The sequence below is a fragment of the Elgaria multicarinata genome, chromosome 10, assembly GCF_023053635.1.
Source record: "Elgaria multicarinata webbii isolate HBS135686 ecotype San Diego chromosome 10, rElgMul1.1.pri, whole genome shotgun sequence".
NCBI classification, from domain to species: domain Eukaryota; kingdom Metazoa; phylum Chordata; class Lepidosauria; order Squamata; family Anguidae; genus Elgaria; species Elgaria multicarinata.
The window spans coordinates 25052065-25069217 of NC_086180.1; the positions used below are offsets into that span (position 1 = coordinate 25052065).

At 40.6% G+C, this 17153-nt stretch overlaps 1 protein-coding gene across 6 annotated transcripts in view; it reads left to right on the top strand.

Annotated features, from left to right (window-relative positions):
* Positions 1-17153, top strand: part of RAP1GDS1 (Rap1 GTPase-GDP dissociation stimulator 1) — a 128969-nt gene that overhangs the window by 68904 nt on the left and 42912 nt on the right. For 4 of the 6 annotated variants that reach the window (XM_063135926.1, XM_063135925.1, XM_063135927.1 and 1 more), the window contains exons 3-4: positions 5246-5368; positions 8852-8977. In XM_063135926.1, the coding sequence (XP_062991996.1) occupies positions 5246-5368; positions 8852-8977 (249 nt within the window). Of the gene's footprint in view, positions 1-5245; positions 5430-8851; positions 8978-17153 lie in introns of those variants that run through there. The other 2 variants (XM_063135929.1, XM_063135930.1) reach the window with 2 other exon arrangements.

A 17153-nucleotide genomic window follows, 5' to 3' on the forward strand; every position in this document is an offset into this window, starting at 1 on the left:
CCACACAATATATATATATATATATATATATATATATATATATATATATAGTAGAGCTGGAAAAAGTGCAGAAATAGGTAACTAAAATGATCAAGGGGCTGGAGTAACTCCCCTATGAGGAAAGGTTACAACAGCTGGAACTATTAGTTTAGAGAAAAGGCAAGTGAGAAGAGTCATGATAAAGGTTTACAAAATTATGCACGGTGTGGAGAATATGGATGGGGAGACATATTTTCCCCTCTCTCATAATATTAAAATCCAGGGTCATCCTATAAAGCTGATTGGTGAGAGACTGAGGGCTCATCTACACCAAACAGGATATTCCACTATGAAAGTGGTATGAAAGCTGTATATAAAAGGCAGGAGCCACACTACTGCTTTATAGTGATATTGAAGTGCACTGCAGGATCTACACTACTGCTTTATAGTGATATTGAAGTGCACTGACAACTGTTGGGGCCCATGACACATCTACACCAAGCAGGATATAGCACTATAAGAGTGGTATGAAAGCAGTATATGGTATGTGTCAATGGGCCCCAACAGTTGTCAGTGCACTTCAATACCACTATAAAGCAGTAGTGTGGCTCCTGCCTTCTATATACCTCTTTCATAGTGCAATATCCTGCTTGGTGTAGATGAGCCCTCAGGCAGATAAAAGGAAGTACTTCACACAGCACATAGATAAACTATGAAATTCATTTCCACAATATGCAGTAATGGCCACCATTTGGGATGGCTTTAAAAGGGGATTCGACAAATTTCTGGAGGAGAAGATTACTAGTCCTGATGCCTATATGCCAGCTCCAATATCAGAGACAGTGTGCCTATGTACACCAGTTGTTGGGAAACATGGTTGGGAGGGTGCTGTTGCTCTCATATTCCATTTGTGGGTTTTCCCTGGGCAGCTGGTTGGCCGTTGTGTGAACAAAATGCTGTACTAGATGGTCCCTTGGTCTGATCCAGCATGGGTCTCCTTATGTTCTTATGCTCCCTCCAGGATCAAAAGTAGCATGCCTCTGAACACAAGCAAAAGGGCATTATTGCCTTCATGTCCTGCTTTTGGGCATCCTAGAGACATGTGGTTTGCTGTTTTGGAAATCAGGGTGCTGAACTAGGTAGGCCTTTGGTCTGATCCATTGGAGCTTTTCTTATATCCGATCACAGAGTTGGGGATTTAGGAGAAGATTATAGTTTGAGATTATATACTGTGCTTCCTGAATGTTTGAAGGCCAGTCCCTGGTATCTCCAGTGAAAAGTTTCAGATAGCAGGTGATGCGCAAGACCCTTGTCTGAGAACCTGGAGAGTCGCTAGTCAGAGAAGGCAGTACTGGGCTAGATGGACAAATAACCTGACCTGGTATCTTTCTTTGTTTTGTTTGTATATTTCTAATGTGTGAAATCACCTTTATGGGTCCAACTCATTTCCCTAAGAGAGGGCTTCCTGACTAGTTATTCCAGGATAAATTATCATTGAAACAGTCCTTTAGTTCAAAAATTGCAAGCACCAGCAGATCCCACTTGTGTATGATAGGTAATTCTTAACACGTATTTTGGTATCCTAGAATATTCAAATATTATCTACTGTGCCCCCTTTGCCCTGAACTGGTTCTTGGGGGTTTTAGACCAATTTGTTTTTGTCCTTGTTGACTGATGATTTGTCCAACTGTGGCCTCCATCAACTACCAGCACTCCTCCTGGGATTCTTTTTCACCACTCAACGAGTAAATAGGTCATGTTAAATAGGACTAAATGTAAGGCTAATGTAGCTCATACGTTTTGCTGAGACCAATGTATAACGTTGACTCGAGGTTCTTCTATACAGCATTATGTCTGCTTTTCCCATCAACATTTACCATGCTTTTGATTCAGTGTAGAAGTGCCAAACCAGTGCAAACCAGTCCTGTGCTGGTGAGACCTCTGTTTTTGTTAGATGATATTATGATGCAAAGAATCAAAAGCAGAAGAGAAAACTGGCAGAATGTTAGTTTCCTTTGCATGGCTTGTTATGCTAAGAGAAGGATATCTGGTAATCCAGTTTACACCAGATGTCTGTTTAAGCCTGTCATTGTGTTTTATTGGTACTTGCTGATCTGATCTCCATCACATAAATCAGAGCATCTCTGCTGCACACAGCTAACCTGAGGCAAGAGCTTAATTTTATTTTCTCGCTTCTTTTTAGGATACATTTTATCCCATTGATTTAATTTACACAGCTAACAAGTCCGTCAAAACGTAGATGATAAAAACAAATCTATGGTGGATAAGGTTCTGTGTCGTGCAGCAGGTGGAATCACACTATTGTATCTTGCATGCTAATTGTGGATAATATTGTAGGGATAATTAAAAATCAATAGAGACAATCTACTGGGGACTTCTCTTCTGTTTACCTTATAAAAAACAATGGGAAGCACAATGGGGTGTTTGCAAAACCAGCTCCCAGTAGATTGTGACAAATAGAAGAAGAAGAAGAAGAAGAAGAAGAAGAAGAAACCACTGCCCTGTGGCTTCTTTTAATTGAGGCTCCAAAATTTTAAACATCAATTTCTCTCTGATATTACATGTTTTACTTTTTCTGTTGTTTATTAAGAAACATGCATATTGTATAAAACAGCTATATTTCTAGGCCTTCTTTGGGGAAAATCCCATTTCTGAAGTAGAGAACTCTCCATCAGTTTCATGTGATGCATTTTGGACTCTGTGTGCCTGTGCACAACTCTTTCCTGGGAAGATGTGTGCCCAGAGAGCAGGGTCTCACCTGTCCTGGAGAGGCTGGGCTCTGCAGAGGGAGATATGAAGGGATATGGAGAGCTATTATAGGTTCTGATTCAGGTAGAAGCAATACATCACTATGAGCTGGATTTTTTCCTCTTATGCAAATTGTAGGCACAGGCTTCCTGATCCAGATCAGGACCACAGTGAGGGACAAAGGTTAAAGCTTCCCTATCTCTCACATTAGGCTCCCAGTTGAGATCAGATGCCCTGTGATTTTTTTTTAATAGGAAAATAGAACTGGCATAGTTGCATACTATGTGTTAAGGTAACATACAGGTTGATCCTTAGTTGATGATCTCAGAGGTATTGACCGGGTTCGGACAACACGATAACCAATGGTAGGTTAAATAGTCAACGATGGGTTAAATAGTTAACGGTGGATTATTGTGTTGTCTGACAAGACAATTCATGTTATTCGGCCAAAATAACCAATGTAAATAACCAATGCTGTGCAGAGTTGATTATTTGAACAAGCGTTGGTTATCGTGTCATGTGTCGGGCAGCATTGATTATTTCGTCGCAGACAATTGGTTATTTTTGGCGACTACAGAGTCCCCTGGCAAGAGTGGCCAAAGCAGTGGCGGCTGCTCTAGTCCAGCCAACAGAACTCACAATGGCTGATGAGATACTAGTGGGAGGTCTGGGGGAGGGGAAAGAGGGCAGGGGATGTGACAGTCAAATACACCATTGATTAATAGTCAATTCGACATTGGTCATAATCCACACCACAGTTGATTACAATGTTGTGTGGGGAGTACCCCCTCAGTAATCAACCGTGGAGTTGACTATTTACTGATCATTGACTATTGTGTTGTCTGGACGCAGCCAGAGTGCAGGCAAAACATCCATCTGAGCAACTTAAAGGAAATGCAGGATAGTACTGTAAAAATAGAGTAAAACTAACCTAATATCCATTGTTAGTTGGACCACAACAGTCCCAGTGGCTAGGTTTGGATGATAATGGGGTGGGGGAGGAGAGAAGTAGCTTTTCCCTGCCCTATGCCACTCATGCAACCACTATTCCCCTAATTAACCACAACACAGTGCAAGTTATTGTGTCATCTGAATCCCCAATGTGCACCTCAACGGCTTCGGATGACATGATAACCTGAACCACATTACGGGTAATTAGGCAAATGGCTGGGAAAAGAAGCCATGATGGCTTCCCCCCCCCCCCCATGTGATCGTCTAACCCCAGATCCTGTACAGTCCTGCCTTTTTCCTTCTATATGCAAAATAAGAATACCATATCTATTTTTCCACTATATATTGGTCTGTAATATTAACAGATAAATAGTCTCACATGAGATATTGGGCAGCTCCTTATGTAAATAGCACTGTGTTACTGAAACATCTGTGCCTGGCTTGTGTATCATAAAGGGATCCTTCTTCAGTACTGTTGCAATTCAGGTCTATATTCAGAATTTCATTTGAGGTGTGAAACTCAGGGCTAAACTAAATGTTATGGTAATCGTGCATAGTTTAACTATGTATGATAGGCTTCCTTATGCTAGTGTAAGCCTTTGTGGCCCTGACTCAGATCGAAACCATGGTGCTCTGGGAGGGGAGGATTTTGGATCCTGTTTTCCTAGAATTTTGAGACCTGTTTTTGACCCAAAATTCCACGCATACACCCTTGAGGAGATATTTAAAAAAGGAATTGTCTCCGTTAACGTCAATGGAAACTTCCCCTCTTTTTTCAACCCCCTCCCTTTGCAGGGAGGTAGAACTTAAGGGAAAGCAGGGGGCTTAACACCCCCTCCAGGCTGCCACAGTTCCAGTCTGAATTGGGCCATGTGTAATGAAACCTATCACACCAGTGTAATGAAACCTATCACACATAGGCCATAGCTAGACAGGGTGAAATCCTGGTGCGATCCCCGGGATCATCCCTGTGCATTCACATGACGCATAGGGGATCCTGGGATCAGGAAGGGATGATCCCTCCCTTGCCCCAGGATCTTGCCTTGCCCTTTGAGCCCACTTTTTCTGCGGACTCAGGCTGATCCTGAGACCGCGGAACATGTGTGTGGGCATTGCAGTTTGTCTTGGCTCCTCACAGTTACTCGTGAGGAGCTGGGACCCACGCACGGGGCGCAGAGCTCCTCGGGAGCTCTGTGCCCATCAGGGGTGGGTGGGGTGAGTGGGGATTTTTTTTTAAAAAAAACCCACCTACCTTTGAGCGTACATGCACTTGTGCACATCTTCTGTTTGTTTTTAAAAAAGAAAATGGCAGGCGCGACATCTTCTCTCTCCGAGGTCGTCACATGCCATGTGTAAACAGAGGGGGAATCTCGTAATAAAAATATCACAAGATCTTTACCCCTCCATTGCGCAATACCAGGTAGGTCTAGCTGAGGCCGTAGCTAAACTATGCATGTTTGCCAGAACATTTAGTTTGGCTCCCAATATCCTAATTCTTGCGTTTTCTTTCACAAAAGTTCTGTTGTATGTATTTCTGTCTTTTCAGACACGGAGACAAGTGAAAAAATCCAGAAAAGTGGGATCCTCCAGGTGTTTGCAAGTTTGTTGACTCCACAGTCTTCCTGCACAGCAAAAGTAGCTAACGTCATAGCAGAAGTAGCCAAAAATGGTGAGGTTTTCCACAAGGCCTTTTCTGCTGGAACATCTTCAGTTTTGCAGCTCACTTGTCAGTATGTTTTACTTCATTTATGTTTCCATTTTATAGAATAGTTGTCTTTCATTTCTCTTTCTCCACTCCTTTTGTTTCGTTCTGCCTTGATAATAGATAAGTTCTTAGTCATCCATTCACTAGATGCATCGCTGTTGTAGCAATTCCGTTATCTATTTTCATTATTAGGTGAAACTTGAAGAGCCCCTGTTCACAGTTGTGTCTACCCGTACCACTGCAGACATATTCATACAAAGTTTGTTGGTTAAATTTTAATTCTATAATTTGTGTTAATGCTCGACTTTGGTGTTCATTTTCAATGCATTCTTATATACATTGATCTATCTGTTAATGCCATCCTGTTGCTGTTTAGACAAGCTTTGGATTTTTCTCTAAAGGACTGTTAGGGCCATTTTGATACCCAAGTCTATGCTGTAAAGGAGATGCAAGTGAAATCTTTACTGATGGAATTTTCAGAAGGGCCTATTGAACTGAATCCAAATATCTTGTAATGCTATCTCCAGTAAACTCTTAAACTCCTACAAGCTGAGTGTCCTTGAGCTGCCATTATTTTCTTAACAGATACTAGCACAAATCTTATAGGAGATGGGTGGAACAGAGCAAATCTAACTGCGCCCCAGTAACTTGGGTGAGATTGAATTTACAATAGGGTAGTGGTTACATGCAGGGTAGTGCTGTACTTTATCTAATGGCAAACCCTCACTGTTGCTTGAGAGAGTGCTTATCGGTACCTCTATTACAAATCTATGGTGTGACCACACTCAGAATACTGTGTACAGTTCTGAACACTATACCTAAAAAAAAGATATCATAGAACTGGAAAAAGTTTTTTTTAAAAAGGGCCACTAAATGATCAAGGGACTGGAGAATCTTCCCTATGAGGGAAGGTTACAACAGCTGGGATTATTTAGCTTGGAAAAAGGAGGCTAAGGAGAGACTTGATAGAGGTGTACAAAATTATGCATAGTGTAGAGAATGTGGACAGGGAGACATTTTTCTCCCTCTCCCATAATACTAGAACCCGAGGTAATCCCATGAAGCTGATTGGCAGGAGATTCAGGACAGATAAAAGGAAGGATTTCTTCACACACAGCACATAGTTAAACTATGGAATTCCGTACCACAAGATGTGGTGATGGTCGCCAATCTGGAGGACTTGAAAAGGGGGTTGGATAAATTCCTGGAGGAGAATGCTATTAATGGCTACTAGTGCTGATGGCTGTCCTACCTCCAGTATCAGAGGCAGTAAGCCTATATACACTAGTTGCTGAGGAACATGGGTGGGAGGGTGCTGTTGCACTCATGTCCTGTTTGTGGTTCCCTGGTTGACAGCTGATTGGCCGCTGTGTGAACAAAATGCTGTAGACCCTTGGTCTGATCCAGCATGGCTCTTGTTCTTACTCCCCTATCCTCTTGTAAGGAAACCTTGAATAGCAGATTTTAATGGATTGGGTAGCAGGGGAAGTAAAGAATTTTTCTTAATTCTTTTTGAGGATTCTAGTCTAGAAACCCAACTGGTCAGTTTCCACATGATACTCATGGTAGTTCATTGTGTATTTATTTATTACATTTATGTCCCACGATTCCTCTAAGGAAACCAAGGTGATGTGCTTGATCCTCCTTCTCTTCCATTTTATCCTCCCAGCAACTCTGTGAGGTAGGTTAGGCTGAGAATCAGTGATTGGCCCAAAGTCACCCTGTGAGTTTCATGGCCTCGTGAGGACTAGAACTCTGAGTCCCAATCCAGCACGCTAACCACTGCACCACACTGGCTCTTAACCGCACTAGTTGCAGTTCGGAAATCCAGCTTTTGTAACTAAATATAATATGCATAAACTGTCACAGTATGTGGTGTTGCTGCATGTGCACATAGGTGAATAATTTTTAGGTTTTTAGTTCCAGACCATTAGGTTCATATTTATTTATTTATTTATTTATTTATTTATTTATTAAAAACATCTTTTTTCCCTATAGAGGTAAAAGTTGTATAAAAATAAAACATTTATGCATTTCAAAGCATAAGTGAAGCCGTGCAATTAGTCACTTATCCAGGGTGAGTGGCCATTACCTCCAAGTGAATAGGTGAGTAGTGAAGTAGCAAAGCAGCTACTATCAGAGCCACTGAAGTACAGAGTACCTGGTGCATGACAGAAGGGCCAGTTGTTAGAAGTAGGGATCCCATGGCTAGAAACAACATGTGAAGCTTTCATTTCTATGCACACTGCCCTCTGGACTGAGTACTGTATATTTGTAAAGCACTTTGCATATTAATTACATTATATAAAATCAGTCTGTGTCCAGGACAGGATTGTTGTAAGGATTGCCACTAAGGGCCAAAGCAGACATTACTTCAAATGCATGTCTAGCAGCTGCAGCTTGTTGGGACCCTAGCTTGGAGAGTGGAAATGCTTTTAAGATCAAGATTGGGCTTCTTGCACCTACTGTAGAGTAAAAAAGAAAAAAAGCGAAAAAAGGACCTGCTGTATGTTTTGGCAATAAATAATGCGTGTTAAGAGGTTTGAACTCTTTGAAAGTTTTATATAAATATTAATTTTTAAAATTATTATTAATGATAATAATAATATAGGCAGCCTTGTAAGGTTCATTGATTTCTGTTTTCATTTTATAAACAGAGCACTTTTTCATTTTATAAACGGGGTTGGACTCGATGGCCTTATAGGCCCCTTCCAACTCTACTATTCTATGATTCACTTGAGGCCAAGGAGCGCCAAGGATCTTTTGTCAAAATCCATCAGACTAATCCAGCCTTTCCCAAGCTGGAGTCCACTAGATGTGTTGGACTCCAACTCCCATCATTCCCAGAATAATGGAATTTGCACATATGGAAGGGATTAGGTTAGGAAATGTTGAACTTAATCAGTTGGCTGAAAATCTTTTGTACCTGCGTTGACCTGTAGCTTTAAAATTTTGTTTTACTTCCATCTAAGATTTAATCACGATTCTCTGTCAGAGGAAGAGACACAGAAGTTCAGTGGCTTTAACCCAGATCTTCCTTCATTGGATTGTTTAGATCCTATTTAATATATGAGGGGCAGAACAAGAGTTGCTGATTTTCAAATCTTTCCTTGTCTGTATTTATTGCTCCCCAAATATGCTCAGTGTTTAGTTTCTCGTAAAACAAAGGTTATTTAAAATACTTTTTATTCTTACCAAATGAATCCACAATGCCATGAATATGCCCATAATTTCTAGGGCTTTTTGTTTATTAGCTTTTTGGAACTGGAGTGTTTGTGTTCCATACATAAATAAGTTCTCTCATACAGAGAGGCAGCTGCAGCGCTTCTGGTATATGTGAACTTGGAACAGAAAACCTATCTGCTGGAGGAAAAATGGCTCTGTTAGCAAGAAACAATCAATTCCCAACCACTAGCCTTTAATTAAACCTCTTTCCTTGGCTTGTAGAGTTTATGCGGAATCCATGTGTAGATGCTAGCTTGATCCCACCTCTGGTGCAACTCTTAAATTGCAAAGATCAGGAAGTGCTTCTTCAAACAGGACGTGCCTTGGGCAACATATGCTACGACAGCCGTAAGTGTTCAAATTATCAATGGTTTATTTCTTATTTTTAAGCCTGTTTCGTGTTGTTCATTTTTTCTTCCTTGTTTTTGTTGTCGTCAGTGCTGATTTCTGTGAGACATCTGTGGGTGCTGTCACAATTAAACCGAACTTGTATGACAGGCTGTCAAAAGTCTATCTCCCTCTTCTTTTAACAGAAGCAGCCAAATCCTTGGCAAATATGATGGGGTTTCATGGACAAAGACAAACAAATGCTTTTTAAAAAAATAATAATTGAAGACTTGTCTAATTTTGTTACTGTGGATAATATTAATTGGGTTAATGGGAGCTATGCTGTTTTTCTCCAACCCAGGTTATAAACTTTGATGGAATTTGCTTACATGTGGGCTCTAACTGATCTATACATTTAGAGAAATCTCCTATGCTGATATATGGAGCTCTATTGGCTCTTCACAGCAGGGCTGAAGAAAAGAGGGAGGCAAGGCTTCCATGGATGGAAGAAAAACCCATCTTTCCTATTGCTAGCAATGGGAGAGAAATATTTACATGCGCTCTAAGCGTGTCTAAATATTTTCCTGGGTTGGGGGTGTGGTTGGGATCTGGGAAGGCTTAGGAACCTGAAGATCCTTGGCTGTTCCCTCCCTGCCCAGTGGAATGCACCCAAAATACCCAGTTTCTACCCTCTCTGACGTCAGATTCGACAGAAGGAAACTACCATGGAGGTTTCTGCGGTGGATGGCAGGTGGGCTCCAACATTAAGAAAACCAGCCGACCAACAAACTCGGAGCATAGCTATATCTATGGACTTGGAGGGGATTTTTGAGCAATCCTAAGGCCCCTTTGATGCTTTCTAGCATTAGTCTCTTAACATCCCAAATGAATTGGTCTACAGGCACTATTATACAGTGCACCTGCATGCTCTAGCTGGATTACGGTGTCTGCGCTGTAGACAGTCCTGTTTTGTAGCAGAAGGGTCAGATGAGCTGGAAAGCATGAAACAGCCAGTTCTATAATTGGGTGATAAAATTACAATTTAGTTAAATACAGTTGATTATTTACTGTCCTTAATACAATGCCGAGGCTGCAGACATAAACATTATAGATAGGTAATCACCCCATATTTTTTTGTGGACAAAGTAAATGCAGATAGCATGCTGAAGGTCCCATGTTCACACCCCGTCATTTCCAGGAAGGGCTGGAAAAACATCTGTCTGAAACCCTCAAGAGCCACTGCCAGTTAGTGTCAAGAATATTGGGCTAGATTGTGTGGTATCCCTCAGGCATAGGGACCATAGGGCTGAACTTACCGCTTGCCCCTAGATTACCAGGCAATAACTTCAGAGCCTTTTCCTTGCTGGATTCCTTTATTATTGAAACCTCCTGGAACAGTGACACACCAAACTCCCTGCAACAGGGCCCATGCCACAAAGTGCATGAAATAGAAGCCCCACGCAGGCCTTCGATGAGGACCTGGAGACTTAGCAGCTGCAGGCCTCTTAAAGGTACATCTGCATATCACATCCCCCCCCTTCTCCATAAAAACAATATCTTTTGTTCAATTAAATCTTAACATGTCAATCTTCGCTCTTTACCACTATCCCATAACATAGTCCTTAAACTTTGCTGGTAGTCTCACTTCTCGCCCACTTCGCGTCCGTTCAGGAGACTTAGCAGCTGCAGGCCTCTTAAAGGTACATCCACATATGACAGATGGAACAATGGTCTGATTCGGTATGGCAGCTTCCTATGTTCCTAGATTGTTCCTGTTCAAATGAGATTGTAGTTTTGAAATTATTGTAGATGCATGATTTGCAAAATTATCATGAGTGCACATTTTGACTGCCGTTCACAAGTCTACATAATTTGGTTAATAGCCAGATTGTAAATTCTACTGTTAAAGAGTTTCAGCTTCCATATGCAAAGGTAAGGACGTATTTTTATATTCTATAAATAATCTCTTTTCTATCTGATATTTGCAAATAGAAGGTTCAAATTTTAAATATGACTGTGAAACTTTGCAGTATTATATATTACTATATATAATTACCCTAATCTAAATATCTTAATGTTCAATAGCTATTTCATTAAGTTACATACATAGTTAGCAATATCAAAACATATTGTCCTCAAAAGTAACTGGTAGCTTGTGTTCACTCTGTGGGTTTAAGTAGTTAAAGATTTTATTTTTGTCCCATAATACAAACAACAACAATGTAAGTTTACTTATTAGTGAAATAGCCACACATACACATACACATACACATACACATACACATACATACATACATACATACATACATACATACATACATACACACACACACACACACACACACACACACACACACACACACACACCACCCCCTGTAATTTATGATTTTTTCCTTTTGGGCATGATAATATTTTTTCACCTTTTAAAGAGTCTGCCAATAGGCTGAATAATTGAACTCTTCACCTATTTCCAAATCCAAACTTAACATTTATTAATAGTACATTTTTATTTTGGCATGAACTGTGTGGTATGAGAGATTACTAGGTTTACAGGCTTATCTTGTGAGAACCATTCAAAAATGACATGGTACCTCTCAGATTTTGCATGTGTGGGCCTATTTCACACATGTCTCTGTACACAGTGATGTGGTAGTCTCTATGTTAAACTTTAATCTCTTTTTTTGGACCTGAATGAATGACTCTGAAGGACAAACCACATGCAGAGAAGGAGCTCCTTCAGTCAGGGGTGGGGGATCCCGTTCCCTTACTGTGGCTCTGCTTCCTGCTTCTCTTCTGCATTTGCAAAGAGCTGTAATTATACCAGGAAGAGAACAGCGACCATGTGGCTTGTACAGCTCAATGCAGTTGAATGGGACAACACCCTCTAGTGGGCATTTTGTAGTGCAACTTTGCCTGCACTCAGCAGGAAACCTCAACAAATAGTGATATATTCCAGAAGAGTCAGGTTTTCTGAGGTTTATTTTTTAGTGCTAAAACCGGAAATTGGAGTGGGAGATGCATAGGAGGCTGATGGCGTTGTTAGAATGACCCACAAACATCTGTGAGTGGCCTGTCACGAGTGTGCTATAAAATGCTCATTTAAAGAAGCCCAAGGAAGAAAAGCCAAGTCCAGTAGGATCTTTATGGGAGTAGGATAATTTTGTGAGGGATCTGAAATTGAAATTAGCCTCCACATAAATTGTGCTTGCTTGCACCTTTTCTACTTAAGGGACCAGTCATGGTCAATCTTAGGGATCCTCATGAGATGTATCAAAAAGGCAGTTCTCAGAATAATTGCTCAGTTCTGACTCAGTTCCGAGTTCATTACCATGGAACTGAAGGTTGAAAAAACAGCATACTATGCATAACTTCAGAAAAGAGCTAGTGTGGTGCAGTGGGAGTCGGGAAAGCCGAGTTCTAGTCCCCACTCGGCCGTGGAAGCTCACTGGGTGACTTTGGGCCAGTCACATACTCTCAGCCCAACCTACCTCATAGGGTTGTTGTTAGGATAAACTGGAGAGGAGGAGGAGGATTATGAACACCTTGGGTTCCTTGGAGGAAAAAAGGCAGTATATAAATGAAATAAATAAATAAAGTTAGGGCTGAGAGTGGCAAATAACAAGTCACAGCACAAAGTATTTATAAAGGATTGGATCTGGATTTAATCATACCTAGATGAGGCTCATTGAAATCAACTTACTTGTCCTACTTGTTTCAATGGATCTGTTTTAAGCATGACGAAGTCTGGATCCAACCCACAAATTTAATCATTGAAAACTCCAGAGCTCAAGTGTTTGTGGTTACACATAATCTAGGTTTGTACAGGGCCCATCAATGTTCTTAAAAGTAAATCTTCGGTGAATTGCAGAAATGAACTGTATTTACAGAAATCATGGACTCATTTTAAAACTGAAGATGATTCATATCCGCTTGAAGAAATTTTCTGTTAGAAATGTTGGCAGGTCATTCATTGTCAAGCCTAATGTAATATCAATCTCAAATCACAGATGATTAATATGGCGTCCAAATGCCAATAGGGACATGGAGAATCAGTGTTCCCTTAATGTCATCTGCCACGATTCAACTGGTGAATGTATGTTGATAGGTTGTATATACAGACAAAAGAAAGTACTTCTTCACTCAGTTCATAATTAATTTATGAAATTCACTACTGTAAGAAGTTGTCATTGTCACTAGGCTTAGAATGATTTAAAAGGGGGATTAGAGAGATTCATGAAGGGTGGGTCTGTCAATGGCTTTACTGAACCTTTACGTTCAGAGACAGTAAACTGGGTAAGGGGCTGCAGCTCAGCTGAAGGTCCCACAGCTAATCCCCAACATCTCCAGGTAAGGCTAGGAAAGAATCCTGCCTGAAACCCTGGAAAGCAATACTGTTGGCAATACTGGTCTAGATGGCCCAATGGTCTGACTCCTTATAAGGCAGCTTCCTGCATTCCTAGGCCACCATTCAGTTGTCATAGAAGCACAGGAAGCTGCCTTCTATGGAGTCAGTTCTCACCTTCATGAACTAGTTGTGCTTCCCAGAAGCAACTGTTTAGCCACAGTGGAAAATAGAATGCTGGACTAGATAGACTTTTGGTTTGATCCTGAGTGCCTTTCACTGTCTCTAAGCCTAACTTACTTCACAAGGTTGTTGTGCAGATATAAATGTAATAAATAAATATAAATAAAGGGTGCTTGCGTGATGGAAGGTTCCTAGCAATTATAATCAAAAGGCAGTTTGCAACTGTTTTGTCTTTTCTTCCTTAACAAGTTTTTTTTTGTAATAAAAAGAAAGACCGAAAGGTCAGAAAACACGAGCAGGCTACAAATGTGTTTATATTTATCAGAAAATGTTTAACCTTCTTTTTATGTTATTAAATGGAGGTGTCATCACCTGGACACCCTGTAAAATTTAGGGAATGAGGATGATTGCACCATAAAAGCCTTGTGTGGAAGTACCCTATGACCCTGTTCCGTCAACACGCTAAGCCATGGTGGTTACACATTTTGAGCTAAACATTAGCATACCATGTGAATCTTGACTGAGAGCATGTCTACACCAGCCCTATATCCCGGGATCATCCTGGGATCGTTCCTGTGCATCCAAATGCCACACAGGGGATCCCGGGAGCAGGCAGGGACAATCCCTCCATTTGCCTAGGATAAACCTTAGGTGTAGAAAGGGCCTTAGTGTGTTGTGTGAACCATTCCTGACCATGGTGGCTACATAACATACTAACTAACCATTTGCTGCAAAAGAGTTAGTGGCCTAACCATGACTTAGTGTGTTGTGTGAACAGGACCTAAGTGTCTCCACTCCAGCAAGGTATCAGCTTACCTACCGGTTGCCCCCATTGCCTGGAAAAACTTTACTGCAGGACAACCTACTCTTCTGCTCCAGATTTTTGCCTTTAGATCATAACAGTAGGCTAAACATGCAAGTAGAGGAATTATAGTCCTGTTTTGATTTTTTTTTTTAACAGTATAAGGAATATAAGAAAGGGTACCCCAAAAGAACACTAGGATAGGAAAGAAACTTTTTTCATTTTCACAAAATAGCAGTGTTTATCTTTAGTGATAAGTACTGTGACATCTTGTAGACTAATTGTTCTGTTGCACTATGCATTTTCATAGACAATAGCTGACTTCATCAGTGACTCTAAATTACCACAGCAATTTATATCTTCTTGTTTTGTGTATATTGCTTTTTCCCTTTGCAAGCCAATGTTAAACATAGTGAGTGTGTGTGTGTTACACACCAGTGTCTGGAAAATAAAAGGAGGCTTCATAGACCAGTGGCAAAGCATATGCTTTGTAGGATGTTCCAGATTCAAGACCTGGAACATCTGGTTTAAATTGTCTCTGAAAACAAGGCTGAGAGAAGATCCCTTCCAAAAACATTGAGGAGCTGCAATGAGGCAGAGCTGACACAGTGAGGCAACACAAAGGTCCAACTTAATTTCACGCAGTTTCCCATATCCTTGTTTGTTAAAAGTGAGTTTTGGATATGCTCAGAGTATGTATAATACTCTGAGCATATCCAAAACATATTCTGAGCATATTCTGTGCCCCTGCCTCTTAAAAATGTGGTCATAAGTTACAAAATGTCTAAGAGTCCTGGTCTCCATCATGGTGCCATGGGTACAAATGTGCCACAGACACCTCTTGGTGCCCACCTAGTTTTTTCTTTCTTTTTATAATTAAAACAAATTAAGTGGGAGGCTGATATACTGTAAAGCGAAGTGCTGCCCTCCAGTGGGGGTTCAGACTCCACCTATGCCTCATAATTAGATTCTTGGGTAAGATATGTTTCCTTTCCTCTCACCAGTTTACCTTCTGGGAAATGAATATTTTGTGACCAATTATTGCTGCTGCGGCAGACATTCTGTTAATGTAGAAACACCCCCACTCCCACCCCATGACTCTCAAGATTCCAAATGTGTCCACCTATTTATTTATCTTATAAATAAAATAAGAAATGTTATTTATTTCTGTGAGAAAGTTCCTGGAAAGGTGATGTCCAGTCACTCATGACCTCCATAAATTAGCAGAAATACCTATCAAATACAAAATGCTCTTTGTCCTATCAGAATTCAGATATTTCACAGTGGGGTACCAAATTGTGAACACTGTGAGCTCATTAGGCTGACCTGTCAGTTTGTGTATTTGGCATCATCTCTTGAGGGCTGCATCCTAAATTAAGATTTTAAGCTACATTGTTGCTACAAAGTACTCCTGTAAAATGTAGACTTGTAAAACGAAAAGTTTTCACACATGTCTATTCATATGCCCACAAACTGAAACTCTGGAGACATCCTTTTTGAATGTATACAAAACCTCCTCACATTTTGATTTTAGACATGTAAGTAAACTTGCAAAAGCATTCCTATGACTTAAAATTATAGCTGGGGAAACAGCCCTGAGACTTCACCACAACTGTGTCGTTTAAAATTCAAATTCTGGAACGGAATAACTAAACCCTTAGAGCCTTAGACTGTCGAGGTTTTCAGGGCATCCCTGCTTAAGACTGAAAATACTTTTCTGGGAATATTCAAAGAAACCCTTTGGGAGGCTTTTAAAGAATAAAATATACTTGGTATATGGAATCCAAACTTAAAAAAACTGAACTTCATTTAAAGAGAAATGTTTGTTCCACTGTTATCCTGACCCCTGCTGAGAAATATAATTTAAAAGTGTTCCTCTACAGTGATTCACAAAAGTTCACATTGCTGAATAAAAATAATGGAATGAGTTTCTCTGTGTTTTTAATTTCAGCTTTAAAGAACAAAGTATTCATATTTATTTGCTTTACAAATACTTGTTTAGCTAATTGGTTCACTTCTGTGAAGTGTATTGTGTAAAGCTAAGGACATTAATACGGTAGCTATTTTTTAAACGGTATCATTTGCCATTCCTCAAATAAGAAAAAATAGAAAGGTAATTTTGGTCCAGTGCCCGCACCCACAGCCCTAGGGTGCTGATAAATCTTTGCAGTTCCTCAATGCGTGCAGAATTATTAGCAAATAAGAAACTGGATTAAATACTTAGGCTTTATCATAAGATAAAAAGAGGGTTTAGGGAGCCGAAAGAATAAATGACAGACTAAGGACTCATCTACACCAAGCAGATATTCCACTATGAAAGCGGTATATAAAAGGCAGGAGCCACACTACTGCTTTATAGTGGTATTGAAGTGCATTGACAACTGTTGGGGCCCAATGACACATACCATATACTACTTTCATAGTGTTATATCCTGCTTGGTTTAGATGTGTCAATGGGCCCCACCAGTTGTCAGTGCTCTTCAATGCCACTATAAAGCAGTAGTGTGGCTCCTGCATTTTGTGTACCGCTTTACTACCACTTTCATAATGGAATACCTGGTTGGTGTAGATGAGCCCTAAGTTTATTAGGTATTTATTATTTGAAGGAACGCCTCCTCCCATATGTACCTGCCCGGACCTTAAGATCATCTACAGGGGCCCTTCTCCGTGAGCCCCTGCCAAAGGAAGTGAGGCAGGTGGCTACTAGGAGGAGGGCTTTCTCCGCTGTGGCACCCCAGTTGTGGAATGAGCTCCCCAGAGAGGTCCGCCTGGTGCCTATACTGTACTCCTTTCGTCGCCAGCTGAAGACCTTTTTATTCTCTCAGTATTTTAACACTTAATTTTAACTTGAATTTGAATTTTGCTGTTTT